Source organism: Leucoraja erinacea, chromosome 7 (genome assembly GCF_028641065.1).
Source record: "Leucoraja erinacea ecotype New England chromosome 7, Leri_hhj_1, whole genome shotgun sequence".
Taxonomy (NCBI): Eukaryota; Metazoa; Chordata; class Chondrichthyes; order Rajiformes; family Rajidae; genus Leucoraja; species Leucoraja erinaceus.
Window position 1 is genome coordinate 65,964,465 of NC_073383.1, and position 14,130 is coordinate 65,978,594.

The 14,130-nt window shown below is 42.2% G+C and overlaps 1 protein-coding gene across 5 annotated transcripts in view; it reads left to right on the forward strand.

Annotated features, from left to right (window-relative positions):
- lypd6b (LY6/PLAUR domain containing 6B) overlaps positions 1–12,330 on the forward strand; it is a 141,278-nt gene extending 128,948 nt beyond the window's left edge. For 3 of the 5 annotated variants that reach the window (XM_055638696.1, XM_055638698.1, XM_055638697.1), the window contains 4 exons: positions 1,625–1,767; positions 3,777–3,875; positions 8,708–8,838; positions 10,832–12,330. In XM_055638696.1, coding sequence (XP_055494671.1) covers positions 1,662–1,767; positions 3,777–3,875; positions 8,708–8,838; positions 10,832–11,002 — 507 coding nt within the window. In that variant the 5' untranslated portion in view covers positions 1,625–1,661 and the 3' untranslated portion in view covers positions 11,003–12,330. The remainder of the gene's footprint in view (positions 1–1,624; positions 1,768–3,776; positions 3,876–8,707; positions 8,839–10,831) is intronic. The other 2 variants (XM_055638695.1, XM_055638694.1) reach the window with 1 other exon arrangement.
- The last annotated feature ends 1,800 nt before the right edge of the window (positions 12,331–14,130 follow it).

Here is a 14,130-nt window from a genome sequence, read left to right on the forward strand (position 1 = left end):
GCTCTTCGGGCTAACGGAATCAAAGTATATGGGGAGAAATCAGAAACAGGGGAAAGACATTCTTGCCATAGAGGGGGTACAAAGAAGGTTCACCAGACTGATTCCTGGGATGTCAGGACTTTCATATGAAGAAAGACTGGATAGACTTGGTTTGTACTCACTAGAATTTAGAAGATTAAGGGGGGATCTTATAGAAACTTACAAAATTCTTCAGGGGTTGGACAGGCTAGATGCAGGAAGATTGTTCCTGATGTTAGGGAAGTCCAGAACAAGGGGTCACAGTTTAAGGATAAGGGGGAAATCTTTTAGGACCGAGATGAGGAAAACGTTTTTCACACAGAGAGTGGTGAATCTCTGGAATTCTCTGCCGCAAAAGGTAGTTGTGGCCAGTTCATTGGCTATATTTAAGAGGAAGTTAGATGTGGCCCTTGTGGCTAAAGGGATCAGGGGGTATGGAGAGAAGGCAGGTACAGGATACTGAGTTGGATGATCAGCCATGATCATATTGAATGGCGGTGCAGGCTCAAAGGGCCGAATGGCCTACTCCTGCACCTATTTTCTATGTTTCTAATTGAAATGCACCATCCTAAGCAACGCGCTTTGTGAATCTCTTGTATTTCTTCACGTCTCCGGGTGCACCGGTTTCCTCCCACACTCCAAAGATATACAGGTTTGTAGGTTAATTGGCTTCAGTAAAAATGTTAAATTGTCCCTAGTGTGTAGGATTGTGCCAGTGTATGGGGTGATAGTGTATAGTGCAAGGGGCCACAGTTTAAGAATAAGAGGTAAGCCATTTAGAACGGAGATGAGGAAACACTTTTTCTCACAAGAGAGTTGTGAGTCTGTGGAATTCTCTGCCTCAGAGGGCGGTGGAGGCCGATTCTCTGGATACTTTCAAGAGAGAGCTGGATAGGGCTCTTAAAGATAGCGGAGTCAGGGGATATGGGGAGAAGACAGGAACGGGGTATTGATTGGGGATGATCAGCCATGACCACATTGAATGGCGGTGCTGGCTCAAAGGGGTGAAAGGCCTACTCCGGCACCTATTGTCTATTGTCTATTGCTGGTTGGTGCAGACTTGGTGGGCTGAAGGCCCTGTTTCCGTGCTGTATCATTAAACTAAACTAAAGACTCTACTGCAAATGAGTTTACAAGATAGAGACTGCTCCATGTGTGAATCAACAAACTAAACCAAACATTGGCCGCTCTTATTGAAAACTGAAGATGTTAGTTAAGGGCCTGTCCCACCAGCATGCGCCTGCATGTGGCTAGCGCAACCAAACCAGAAGCAGGTGCCGCGTGGAGGTCGAGTGAGTGACATGGCGTCGAGGCGGCTGTGGGGCGGCAGGCCGTTGCTGCGCGGAATTTTTAAACACGGTCAGTTTTTCGGATGTTGGGACCAGCTCCGCCCAACTCCATACGGCTCCGGCGATCGAAGTGGGACCGGCCCCGCGAGGCCGTACGGCTCAAGCGACCACTTTAGGTCGCGCTTGCCGCATGCAGGCGCATGCTGGTGGGACAGGCCCTTTAGGTCGCGCTTGCCGCATGGAGTCGCATGCTCGTGTGACAGGCCCTTAAGGATAATTAACTTGTCCATTAAAATGCTGTTTTCTTGTTCCTTTAGGTGCAGCTGGTGTTGATACTTAATTCTGCCGGACACTATGCCTGGAACTCTAGCAGTTGTTCCCTTCCAGCTGCTCATCTTTCTCGTAGGTTGTGGCCTCAGCAGAAATGTCAACTTTCATAACGTGATGCCGCCAATGTCTCGTAAGTAAATCTAACGACTGCACAAGGACACCCGTCGTCAATCTGACCTGTCTGTATGTTGTTAATCATTCATGTGACCGCCCATCATCACTTTATTCATTGTGTTCGGTTTTGTTCCCCCCCGCGGATTGCAAAGGCTGGGAAGAGTGTAGAGAAGACAGACACAAAAAGCTGGAGTAACTCAGTGGGACAGGCAGCATCTCTGGAGAGAAGTAATGGGTGACTTTTCAGGTTTGAGACCCTTCTTCAGACTGGTTAGGGATAAGGTAAATGAGAGATATAGGCGATGATATAATGAACAATGATAAAGGAAACGGGCCATTGTTCGCTGTTTGTTAGATGAAAACGAGATGCTAGTGCGACTTGGGTGGTGGAGGGATAAAGAGAGATGGAATGCCGGCGTTACTTGAAGTTAGAGAAATCAATATTCACACCACTGGTCTGTAAACTGCCTAATTAAAATATAAGATGCTGTTCCTCCAATTTGCGTATATCCTCACTCTGACAATGGAGGAGACCGAGGACTAATGTGTAGAGAAGATTTACGAGAATGATGCCAGGACTTGTGGGCCTGAGTTATAGGCAGAGGCTGGGTATGCTAGGACTTTATTCCTTAGAGCGCAGGAAGCCAGGAGGTGATCTAATAGGGATGTATAGGATCGTGAGGTGAATACACAGAGGCTTAGGGGGATCAAAAACAAGAGGACATGCATTTCAGGTGAGAAGGGCAAGAAAATGTAAACTGGAGGTGCAACCTTTGCTATTTAGAGGTGGTAGGTATATGGAACCAGCTGCCAGAAGAGGTGGTTGAGGCAGGCACAATAAAAATATATTTTTTAAATGACTTGGACAGGCGAATGGATAGGGAAGGTTTAGATGGATATGGGCCAAATGCAGGTGAATGCCCCATCTATACTAGTCCCACCTGTCTACGTTTGGCCTATATCCCTCTAAAAATTTCCTATCCATGTACCTGTCCAAATATCTTTTAAATAGTACCTGCCTTAACTACCTCCTCTGGCAGCTTGTTCCATATACCCACTACCCACTGTGTGAAAAAGTTGCCCCCCAGGTTTCTATTAGATCGTTCCCCTCTCACCTTGAATCCTTCCCCTCTCACCTTAGTATCTCCATGAGTAAACAGTGAAGATACCAAGATGCTCCCAAGAGCTGTTGTTTCTACATGCACTGGTGGAAACCTGCAATGCACTGACCTGCATGTCATCATGTTTGCAATTGAAGCTGGGTCAGCCATTCTGAGGTGAATTAGGCTTGCACAAAAGCAGCATGCAAATTACCAGCGTGACGCTATTGCTTTGAAGAGCAGCAGAATGGATATTGGAAAGTTAATGGGCATAAATGCAAATCGTGTTTAAAATCCCATAATAATTTGTGCTGACCACTCCCAACACACCAGGGACAATTTATAGAGTCCAATTAACCTGCAGCCCCCCTCGTCTGTGGGATGTGGAGAGGACCCTGAGTACCCAGAGGAAATCCACGCAGTCACAGGGAGAACATGCAAACTTCACACAGACTACCCCGGAGATCATGGTCGAACCGGGACTCCTTTTTGAGGCAGTGTATCCTATAGATTCCTTTGATGGTGGGGAGGTCAGTGCCCATGATGGACTTGGCAGTGTTCACCACCTTTTGTAATCTCCTCTGTTCCTGAACATTTGAGCTCCTGGGCATTCCAGATTCTCAAATGAGATGCCAACAGTGCGTGGGTAAGAATTGGGTACATGCTGTTCAATTTATACTTATGTTGCATACTATAAATATTTACTGACCATTCCAGTGCAAAAGACTGAATTTTCAGGGCTGTGTGGGGATTGAGACTAAATAGCTAGGAGTACAATCAGCTGGGTGGATTTAGGAAGCCAAATGTCTTTCCTCCACACTGTAACAAGTCTTTGATTATTTCATGCAGTGGTTTACCTTTCTGGTCAGTTCAATAGAACGATTAGCTGCTCCCCATTTCCTGAGCCTTTTCTCTCTGTTTACAGCAACCCCATTTCCAAAGAGCTTTAAGTGCTTCACTTGCAACAATGCTTTGGACAATTATGAGTGTAACAGATGGGCTGAAGATAAATGGTGCCCTCAGAGTGAGTACCCTCTGGCCAAAGGGAAGGGGTTGGTCAATTTCACTAGGCTTTTCATGCAAATGTACAGCTTATGGTGTGATGGATACTCCAAAGGCTTCTTTGTAAACAAACATTTTCAATAGGGTTGACTGTTTTACTTGAACAATTGAAGAAAGTTGTTAAGACGGTCAGTATGTCTGGATATTTTAATTTTACATAATATTTCAGATGTAAATCAAAGAATAATAGTTTAGTTTGGTTTATTGTCACGTGTGCCGTGGTACAGTGAAAAGCTAACCAGTCAGTGGGAAGAGAATGGGATACATAATTACAATCGAGCCATCCACAGTGTACAGATACTTGATAAAGGGAATAAAGTGAATCTGTAGATTTTAACGATTATAATGCGTGATTGCGGATCCACTTCTGTGATCAGCTTGGGCTGGGCACCATCTTGGATTCCAGGAACCAAAAAGTATGATTCTGTCTTTTGTCCTTTATTTTATTTCACTTCATGTTTAAAGAACTGCATTGAATGATCTGTGAAAAATGTTAGAATATTTGTTTGAGCCATACAAAAATATTGACCTCAAATTGTAATATAAAGTGTAGCTGTATATTTTTACACAGAACATGGTGGGTGCCTGAAATGACCTGCCAGGAGTGGTGGTGGAGGCAGATACGATAGTGACATTTAGGAGGCTTTTAGATAGGTGCATAGATTTGGAGGAATGGAGGGATTGGATCATGTGTAGGCAAATTAGATTAGTTTATCTTGGCATCATGTCCAGTTTCAACATTGTGGGCTGAATGAGCTGTTGGTGTGCTATATTGTTCTACAATGACATCCCAAAAGCTCCATCTCCACTTTGAGCAGTCTTGGATCAGAGATTCCCAGGAATCAGTGAAAATGATGCATTTCTTCAAAGATGCTGTGAACACATTCTTGAATTGATTTCTCTGCTTGACCAGTGATCCCCTTCCCACAATAGAGTTCTCCGTAGTAGCAAGTTTAACATGTTATCTTCATACAACAAAAGAACAAGTATCCCATCGATGTAACAAAACATCCCAGGAATTCACAGAATGTGATTAAATAAAACTTGACACCGAGTCACACAAGCTGCTCGTAAAACTCTGGAGTAAAGCAAAACCGCAGGTGTGTAGCAAGAAACTGCATATACTGGTTAATACTGAAGATAGACACACAGTGCTGGAGTAACTCAGCGGGCCAGGCAGCATCCCTGGAGAAAAAGGATGGGTGATGTTTTTTGGGTCGAGATCCTTCTTCAGAGGGAAGAAGTCCACCCACATTCCAAAACTGCAGGTGTTGGAAATCCAACATGACAACAAAAAATGCTGGAAGCTCCCAGCAGACAAAGCAGCACAGAGGAGAAAGAAACAGAGTTAAGGGCCAGTCCCACTTTACTATTTTTTCGGCGACTCCGAACATCAGCGACTGATGCCCATAATCGCCCTAAAAATGGTCAAGTTGTATGACACTCCGTGTCACCGTCATGTCAAGCTACGACACTCCGCGTCACCCGCCTTCACAACACAAGAAGGTTACACCGAAGTATAATAGTCACATTGGAAATGAACTTATCCACAATAAATCTAAGGGCTAATAACTTTTTAAGAAATGAATTGTTTATTTAACATAATCATGTATTGTCTTTCTGCTGACTGATTAGCACGCAACAAAAGCTTTTCACTTTACCTCGGTACACGTGACAATAAACTAAACTAAACTGACCAGATCAGTCGGGATTTTGAGTCAATCACCAATGAAACAGGCCCTTCGGCCCACTGAGTCCAAGCTGAGCATCAGTACTCATTTACAGTAATCCAACACTAACATGATTTTATCCTCCCCAAATTCCCTTCAACTCTTCCCAAATTTTGCCATGCACTGCACACCAGTGGCAATTTACAGTGGCCAATTAATGGACCAACCCGCACATCTTTGACATGTGGAAACAAACTGTAGCACCTGGGGAAAGCCAAAATGGTTACAGGGAGAACATGCAAACTCCACACAAACAGCGCTTGAGATCAGGATCAAACTTAGGCCGCATGTGTCGTGAGGTAGCAGCCCCTCTGATGGCTGTTGTTTCAGTTTAAAAAAAATCCTGGCTCCTTGTGGAATCAATATATTTTGGAAATATTTTTCCTTGCCATTGGTGAATAGTTATAGACATTATAGGTTCACAAGTTCTAGGAGAAGAATTAAGCCATTCAGCCCATCAAGACTACTCTGCCATACAATAGCGCTGATCTATCTTTCCCTCGCAACCCCAATCACCTGCCTTCACCCCATAACCCCTGATACCCTTACTAATCATAGAAACATAGAAAATAGGTGCAGGAGTAGGCCATTTGGCCCTTCGAGCCTGCACCGCCATTCAATATGATCATGGCTGATCATCCAACTCAGTATCCTGTACCTGCCTTCTCTCCATACCCCCTGACCCTTTTAGCCACAAGGGCCACATCTAACTCCCTCTTAAATATAGCCAATGAACTGGCCTCAACTACCTTCTGTGGCAGAGACATTCCAGAGATTCACCACTCTCTGTGTGAAAAATGTTTTCCTCATCTCGGTCCTAAAAGATTTCCCCCTTTTCCTTAAACTGTGACCCCTTGTTCTGGACTTCCCCAACATCGGGAACAATCTTCCTGCATCTAGCCTGTACAACCCCTTAAGAATTTTGTAAGTTTCTATAAGATCCCCCCTTAATCTTCTAAATTCTAGCGAGTACAAACTGAGTCTATCCAGTCTTTCTTCATATGAAAGTCCTGACATCCCAGGAATCAGTGTGGTGAACCTTCTATGTACTCCCGCTATGGCAAGAATGTCCTTCCTCAGATTAGGAGACCAAAACTGTACGCAATACTCCAGGTGTGGTCTCACTAAGACCCTGTACAACTGCAATAGAACCTCCCTGCTCCTATACTCAAATCCTTTTGCTATGAATGCTAACATACCATTCGCCTTCTTCACTGCCTGCTGCACCTGCATGCCTACTTTTAATGACTGGTGTACCATGACACCCAGGTCTCGTTGCATCTCCCCCTTTCCTAATCGGCCACCATTCAGATAATAGTCTACTTTTTCCTGTTTTTGCCACCAAAGTGGATAACCTCACATTTATCCACATTATACTGCATCTGCCATGCATTTTCCCACTTACACAACCCATCCAAGTCACCTTGCAGCCTCCGAGCATCCTCCACACAGCTAACACTGCCCCCCAGCTTCCTTCATATCCCCCGTGTCATCCGTAAATTTGGAGATGTTGCATTCAATTCCCTCGTCCAAATCATTAATATATATCGTTAATAGCTGGGGTCCCAGCACTGAGCCTTGCGGTACCCCACTAGTCACTGTCTATCAATCCCGAATCTATCAATCTCTGCCTTAAAAATGTCCATTGACGGCCTCCTCAGCTTTCAGCTGAACATTAGCATCAGATTGAGGGAGACATGAGGGAATCTTCATCAAGATAGACGTTAATAGATTTTCAGATATTAAGGGAATCGAGGCACAGTCTTAATGAATGGTGAAGAAGACCAAAGTATAAAGGGGCCAAATAGACTGCTCTTACTTCTATTTTTTAGTTTCCCATAGCACAGAAAGGGACCATTTAACCCAAAGTGTCTGTGCTGGGACTTAAAGCATAATCAAATTCCTAATGTGATCGCAGCCCACATTATGACATTGACATCCCTTCCTTGAAAAACATCTCTTTGAAACTATTTCTAAATGTTCTATAATACAGGTGGGCCTCCCGAACCATGCAATTAACTTCATCTATGCAATGCTTACTGGTAATGCTAAACCTATAAAAGCCATTGCAAATCCCCTATCCAGACACAGCTGTATAAGCAAAATCCACAAAACTATAGAAAAGATGAATAAAATATTCAGAAGAAAATATGGACGCGTGCAATTTTATAGCATGTGTTCAGAAGGAAATATTCTAATAAGAAACTTACCATCTCATCTTAAGGTCTCATCTTCATTAGAGTTGGACAAATTTCAATTGTTTTCCCTAGACTACCAGAGGTTGAGCAGAGACCTGATGGAAGTGTAGAAAATTCTGAGAGGCATTGATAAGGTAGAAGGTCAGAACTTTTTTTCCCAGGGTGGAAATTTCAAAGACTGGAGGGCATCGTTTAAAGGAGATGTGTGGGACAAGTTTTTTTACACAGAGTGGTGAGTGCCTGGAACGCACCGCCAGCAGTGATGGTGGAGGCAGATACAATAGTGGCATTTTAGAGGCTTTTAGGTAGGCACACGGATATGCAGGGAATGGAGGGATATCGATCATGTGCAGGCTAATTAAATGAGTTTGTCGTGGCACAGACATTGTGGGTCGAAGGGCCAGTTCCTGTGCTGTATTTTTCTATGTTCAATATACAGAACCCAACCTACTGTTAACTTTGGAGTAGAAATGGTCTAACACTTGTCCCTCTCTTGGAACTAGCCATTATATTTTAAAATGCTACGATTAAAATTATCTGGAGACAAGACCACTTTTATAAAATTGAGACTTTATGGTGAAAAATGCAAAGAATGTCATGATCAAAGAATTAAGGTATGTGTCTTGGTCAAATTGAAACACCATTAGTCTGTTATTAGCGTAATGTGTTTGCTGAACCTCTTGAGGTTCCGCCTCCCCTTTATTTGCCTAAGAGGACCAAATGTTAAAATTGTGTATGCAACTAAACGCCTTATTTTATGACAGAATAATATTTGTATAGAGAGACAGCACCTCCCCTTCTGTTTTTATGGATTTCAGAATGTTTTCAAAGAGCTTTTACAACATTGTTGTCTTTTTATGGCACAGACACAGAGTATTGCCTTACGGTGCACAAATTTACAAGTCGTGGCAGGAGTGAATCAGTTTCAAAGAGGTGTGTTTCAAAGGAAGAATGCCACTCTGTGGGATGCCATCATATCAGAAAATTTGGTTATACGGTAAGTTCTGGGATAGTCATGTAATATTGAATAATATGAATTATGAACCAATATTGCCTTGCTGAAGAATAGTGCCTTTACTAAACAACAGTTACTTTACCAAAGAAAACCCTGATTTATATAGCACCTTTCACACCATTATATGACAACCCACATTGCTTTAGAGCCAGCAAAATATTTTTGATTTGTCATCACTGCATTTTTGATTTGTCATCATAGCCAACAAGGTGGATAATATGTGCATAACAATTTACAAAGATAGCAATTTAATAACGAATAATAATCTCCCCTAGAAGTGCCTCAGGGGATAAATATTGGACATTTTCCCAGTCCTTTACATATTGCCATGGGATTATCTTAAACCCACAAAATATCAATTAAGCCTTGATTTTAACAGTGAAACCCTTCCACTGTGCAGCACTGGACACAGATTTTTGAGCTCAATGCAAGGAATGACTTTTTGAGCTGAATGTAAGAAATAGATTTGCTTGTGTTTACTGGAATGCAACAAATAAGTGCAGCTGGAAATACATTCCACCTAGATTTTGTTTTTTAAGTTTTAGCAAAATGCTTTTGATGTCCTCGTAGATTATCACCCAATTTAAAGGACACTTATGGCTGAGATATGTTCCTAATCCCATCCAAACACATTTAACTGGAACCAATCCTAACTGTAATCTAATATGTTTGATGTTTTGGGACCCAATGAAGATCCTTTCCATGTGGCTAGTGGTCGTGATTTTTTGCATATTCTAATTTTAGTATTAAATTTAGAATATATGTGCATCCAGGATCATTTGGTGGTTGTGTTCACTCTATCATAAATAATTGAGAGGTGTTTAGTGTTAAAAAATTACAAGTTAATGCTGATTTGATGTTCTCTACCTCATAATGTTGATGTATGAAAAATTTGAATGATTTTTATTTGGCACACAGAAAAGTTCTTTGTTTTTTGCCCTTATTACAGAAGCAAATCTTTCGTTTGCATCATTGTAGCATTTTCTATATTTAGCATAAGCTATATCTGTGACAATTATTGCCAAAACAGACGCAAACCTGATTGCCAGGTGTGAAGAAGGGTATCGACCTGAAATGTCACTCATTCCTTCTCTCCAGAGATGCGGCCTGTCCCGCTGAGTTACTCCAGCTTTTTGTGTCTATTACCAAATCAGACACAGCTTTTACTCTCTTCCTACTGAAATTTGAAACCAGTTTGAAATTACTCAGATGTATTTAGCTTAGACTCCACAGTCAAAAGGCTTTCTTCATATTGTCCTTTTCTCTTTAGCAAAATACAAAATGCTGGGGGAACTGAGCAGGTCAGGCAGCATCTGTGGAGGGAATGGACAGATGGCATTTCAGGTCGGGACTGTTCTTCAGACAGATTACATTAGTTCATCCAGCATTTTGTTCTTTGCTCAAGATTCCAGCATCTGAATTTTCTTTCGCCTCCATCCATTTTTCTTTGGTTGGCCTGTTTTAAGTAATAAAGAATTTTCTCTTATGATTTCTTATCATTTCCTTTATAATGTGGTGGACCAAATTGGCAATGGATTGTTCAGCTTTCTCTCTGTACTTTATCCCCCCTTTAACTGGATTTAAGCCCAGTTTGAAAGGGTAAGACACACAAAAAGACAATCAGCTGATGATGACCCTTTTTACAAAACGTTCTCCAACTGATCATCTTGTTTTTCCTAATCGAATTTTTCTAGAAATGTCCCCAAGCTCTTTGACCGATTTTGAAGAAATGTAATTAAAGCAAGATAATTTGAATTCCGAGTATTTTCCCAGCACAGACTAATCGTATTAACATGTATGTGTTGTGCCTTTACAATTTGCAGGAAACTTAAAAAAGTCAGCAAAACTAGGGACAATTTGCTCACAAGTAGAATGCTAGCAATAGTCAGGTCGAAATGTGTGTTCTATGCCTGCACTGAAGAGGAGTCTGACTTTAGTGGAATATTTAATCAGAAGGTAATACTTTTTGTTTCAGGAGTGCGTTTCCTGTTGTGAAGGGACGATCTGCAACATTGAAGTGCCAACAAACCACACAAATGCAGTGTTTATGGTTAAACAGCAGCAGAGGTTGCCTTCATCTGGCAGCATAAGGATGCAGAACCTAATCTGGATCACAACAGCTCTTCCAGTTCTTCTGCTGGTATGATGCTACACAGGTCAAATCTGATCCAACACTTCAAATGCATCAGACACATTATCTGATGCCAACGATAGAAGAAAAGCATCAGGCATTTGCACCCAGGTGCTGATGGGGTGCAATGTTATTTTGTGCTCTAAGTATACTACAAAGACTGGATGGTATTGATCTAATGGGAGAAACTGTTGTGACTATGGACACCCGACTTAGGAACAGTGACTCCAAATCGCCGACTGAGGAATGCAGAGGATATTCAGTGGATGCGATAAATACAGACTTTTTTTGTGTGTTAAATCTTTCTGACCATGCTTCTTTCGTGTTTGTTTGCATGATAAAGCTGGCAGTGACATTGATTTCTGACATCCAGTGAATACAGTTAAAATATGTGCATGCACTTTGGCAATGCAAGTATCCAATCTATTTGTGTAGGAAGGAACGGCAGATGCTGGTTTAAACCGAAGATGGACACAAAAAGCTGGAGTAACTCAGCGAGTCAGACAGCATCTCTGGAGAAAAGGAATTGGTTTCTCCAGAAATGCTGTCTGACCCGCTAAGCTACTCCAGCTTTTTGTGTCTGTGCAATCTATTTGGACACAGATCAAATCTTTTCTGGTATGTGCACATGCATCCCCAGTTCTATTGATGGGAGTAGAAACTGCAGCCAGTTTTTTTCCCCCCCCTCAAGTGAACATAGTGATATGAGGAAAAAATTAGTTCTGTCCAATGTGGCCAATGGAGAAACCAACCAACTCAGAAAAGACCCAAAATTGAGTATAGGAGCCTTCTGGTTTTGTTTGACTGGTAACTCCCAGAATGAGGTCAATGAACAGAAATAGAAAATATCAGGAGTAACTTCACTGAAATGTTGAAATGAAACTGATCACACTGTATTTTCCTGATCACCTGTCACTGACAATCTCCCACAAGTAAGATCAACCTATTTTGCATTCAATTACACATTAAATAACCATTTTTATGGCAAAAAGCTGTTGGATAGTGGTTTCAGATGTAAACTTCATTTGTCAATACAAGACTATCCAACATAATAGGCTTTATGCTGAATTAACTGAGTGATTTATTTTTTTTATAATAGGTTATAGCTGAATGTTAGAAACTAGGAACAGCAGGTGCTGATTTACAAAAAAAGGACACAAAATGTTGGGGTGACTCAATGGGTCAGGCAGTATCTTTGGAAAGCATGGATAGGTGGTGTTTCAGGTTGGGACTCTTCTTTAGAATAATTGTGTAAGGGGGTGGGAGGAAAGAAAGCTGGAAGAGTGGAGCGGCAGGACAAAGCCTGGCAAGTAATAGGTGGATATCGCTGAGGGGGGGTTTGGTAGGCTGATAGTTGGACAAAGAAGAGCGATGAAAAGCGATGAAAAGAAACAGAAGATGCAGAAAAGAAAGGAATGAATTGGTGAGGTTTGGAGTATGGTGAATTTTGGTCGCCTAATTTAGGAAGGATGTCAACAGAATGTAGTACAGAGGGGATTACTACTAGAATGTTGCCTGGGTTTCAGCAACTAATAGGTTGCAGTTAGGGTGGAGCCAGGTAAGGGGGGACAGGTCTTTAAAATGATGAGAGGGATAGACAGAGTTTCCAGTGAGGTGGTGGAGGGAGGTTCGTTTTTATCATTTAAAAATAAATTGGATAGTTATATGGACGGGAAAGGTATGTAGGGTTATGGTCTGAACGCAGGTGTATGGGACTAGGGGAGAATACGTGTTCAGCACGGACTAGAAGGGTCATTAGGTCCAGGTGGGGCACACGGGAGAGATCGGGGAGGGAAAGAAAGGGGGCGGGGGATTGTGGTTACCTAAAATTGGAAAATTCGATTATCATACCATTGGGTTGTAAGCTGTCCAAGTGGAATATGAGGTGCTATTCTTCGAGTATGTGTGTGACCTCAGTCTGGCAATGGACGAAGCCCAGTACAGAAAGATCTGTATAGGACTGGGAAGAAGAGTTAAAGTGGTTAGCAACTAGGAGAATCCAGTAGTCCTTGGAGATGTTTTCTTTGGACCATGGATTTTTGCATCCTATTGGGAGATATTGTTGAACAATAAGTTGTGACACAGGCAGCAGACATTGGGATGACAAGCCTGTAACAAAGGGTTCTGACCTGAAAAGTCACCTATCTATGTTGTCCAGGGATGCTGCCTGACCTGCTGAGTAGCTCCACCATTTTGTGTCAATCTTTGGTATGAACCAGCATTTGCAGTTTCTTGTTATCGCAACAGAAGCTTTATCCTAAATTTAGCAGTAATTGCCTGTTGCCCCTAAATTCTAAATAATTGGGAGGCGTATAGAGAATTTTATTTTTCCCACGCATTGGGATAGAAGAGATTGGACTGGTTCAGACCTTCTCTTTTAGACTGCTGCAAGGAAATTCACTACTGCCCATGTTTAATTTAATGGTTATGTTTGTCTGCATTTCTCATATTGAGAGTATAGGTGAGTGTTTCTTCCCCCAACTGGTGAATGTATTAAATGGTCACCAACTATTAGAATATTTGCTGGTTGGGAAACCAGCAATATAAGAAACTCAAAAGGCTGACAAATAGCTTATGAAATTAGTGGCGCTGCAGGTAGATAGGGTGGTCAAAAAGGCTTCCTGCCATTTGGCCTTCATCAGTCAGAGTACTGAGTGTATAAGTTGGGGGGGGGGGGGGTTCATGTCGCAGTTATACAGTATAAGATATTGGTGTGGCCACATTTAGAGTAATGTGTTCAGTGCTGGACATCAAGTAATCAGAAAGATGTTGCCAAGCTGGAAAGGGTGCAGAGAAAATTGACGAGGATGTTGCCAGGACTCAAGGGCCTGTGCTTATGGGAGTGGTTGAGTAGGTTATGTCTTTATTCCTTGGAACACAGGATGATGAGGAGTGATCAGATAGAAGTGTTCAAATTTGTGAGGATAATTGATTGGGTAAATGCACAAAGTCTCTTGCCCAAAGTTGGGGAATCGAGAACCAGAAGACATAGGTTTAAGGTGACGGGGGAAAGATTTAATAGGAACCTGAGGGGTAACTTTTTTACACAAAGGGTGGTGGGTATATGGAACGAGCTGCAGGAGGAAGTAGTTGTGGTAGGTACTATTGAAAGTACATGGATGGGATAGGTTTAGAGGGATATG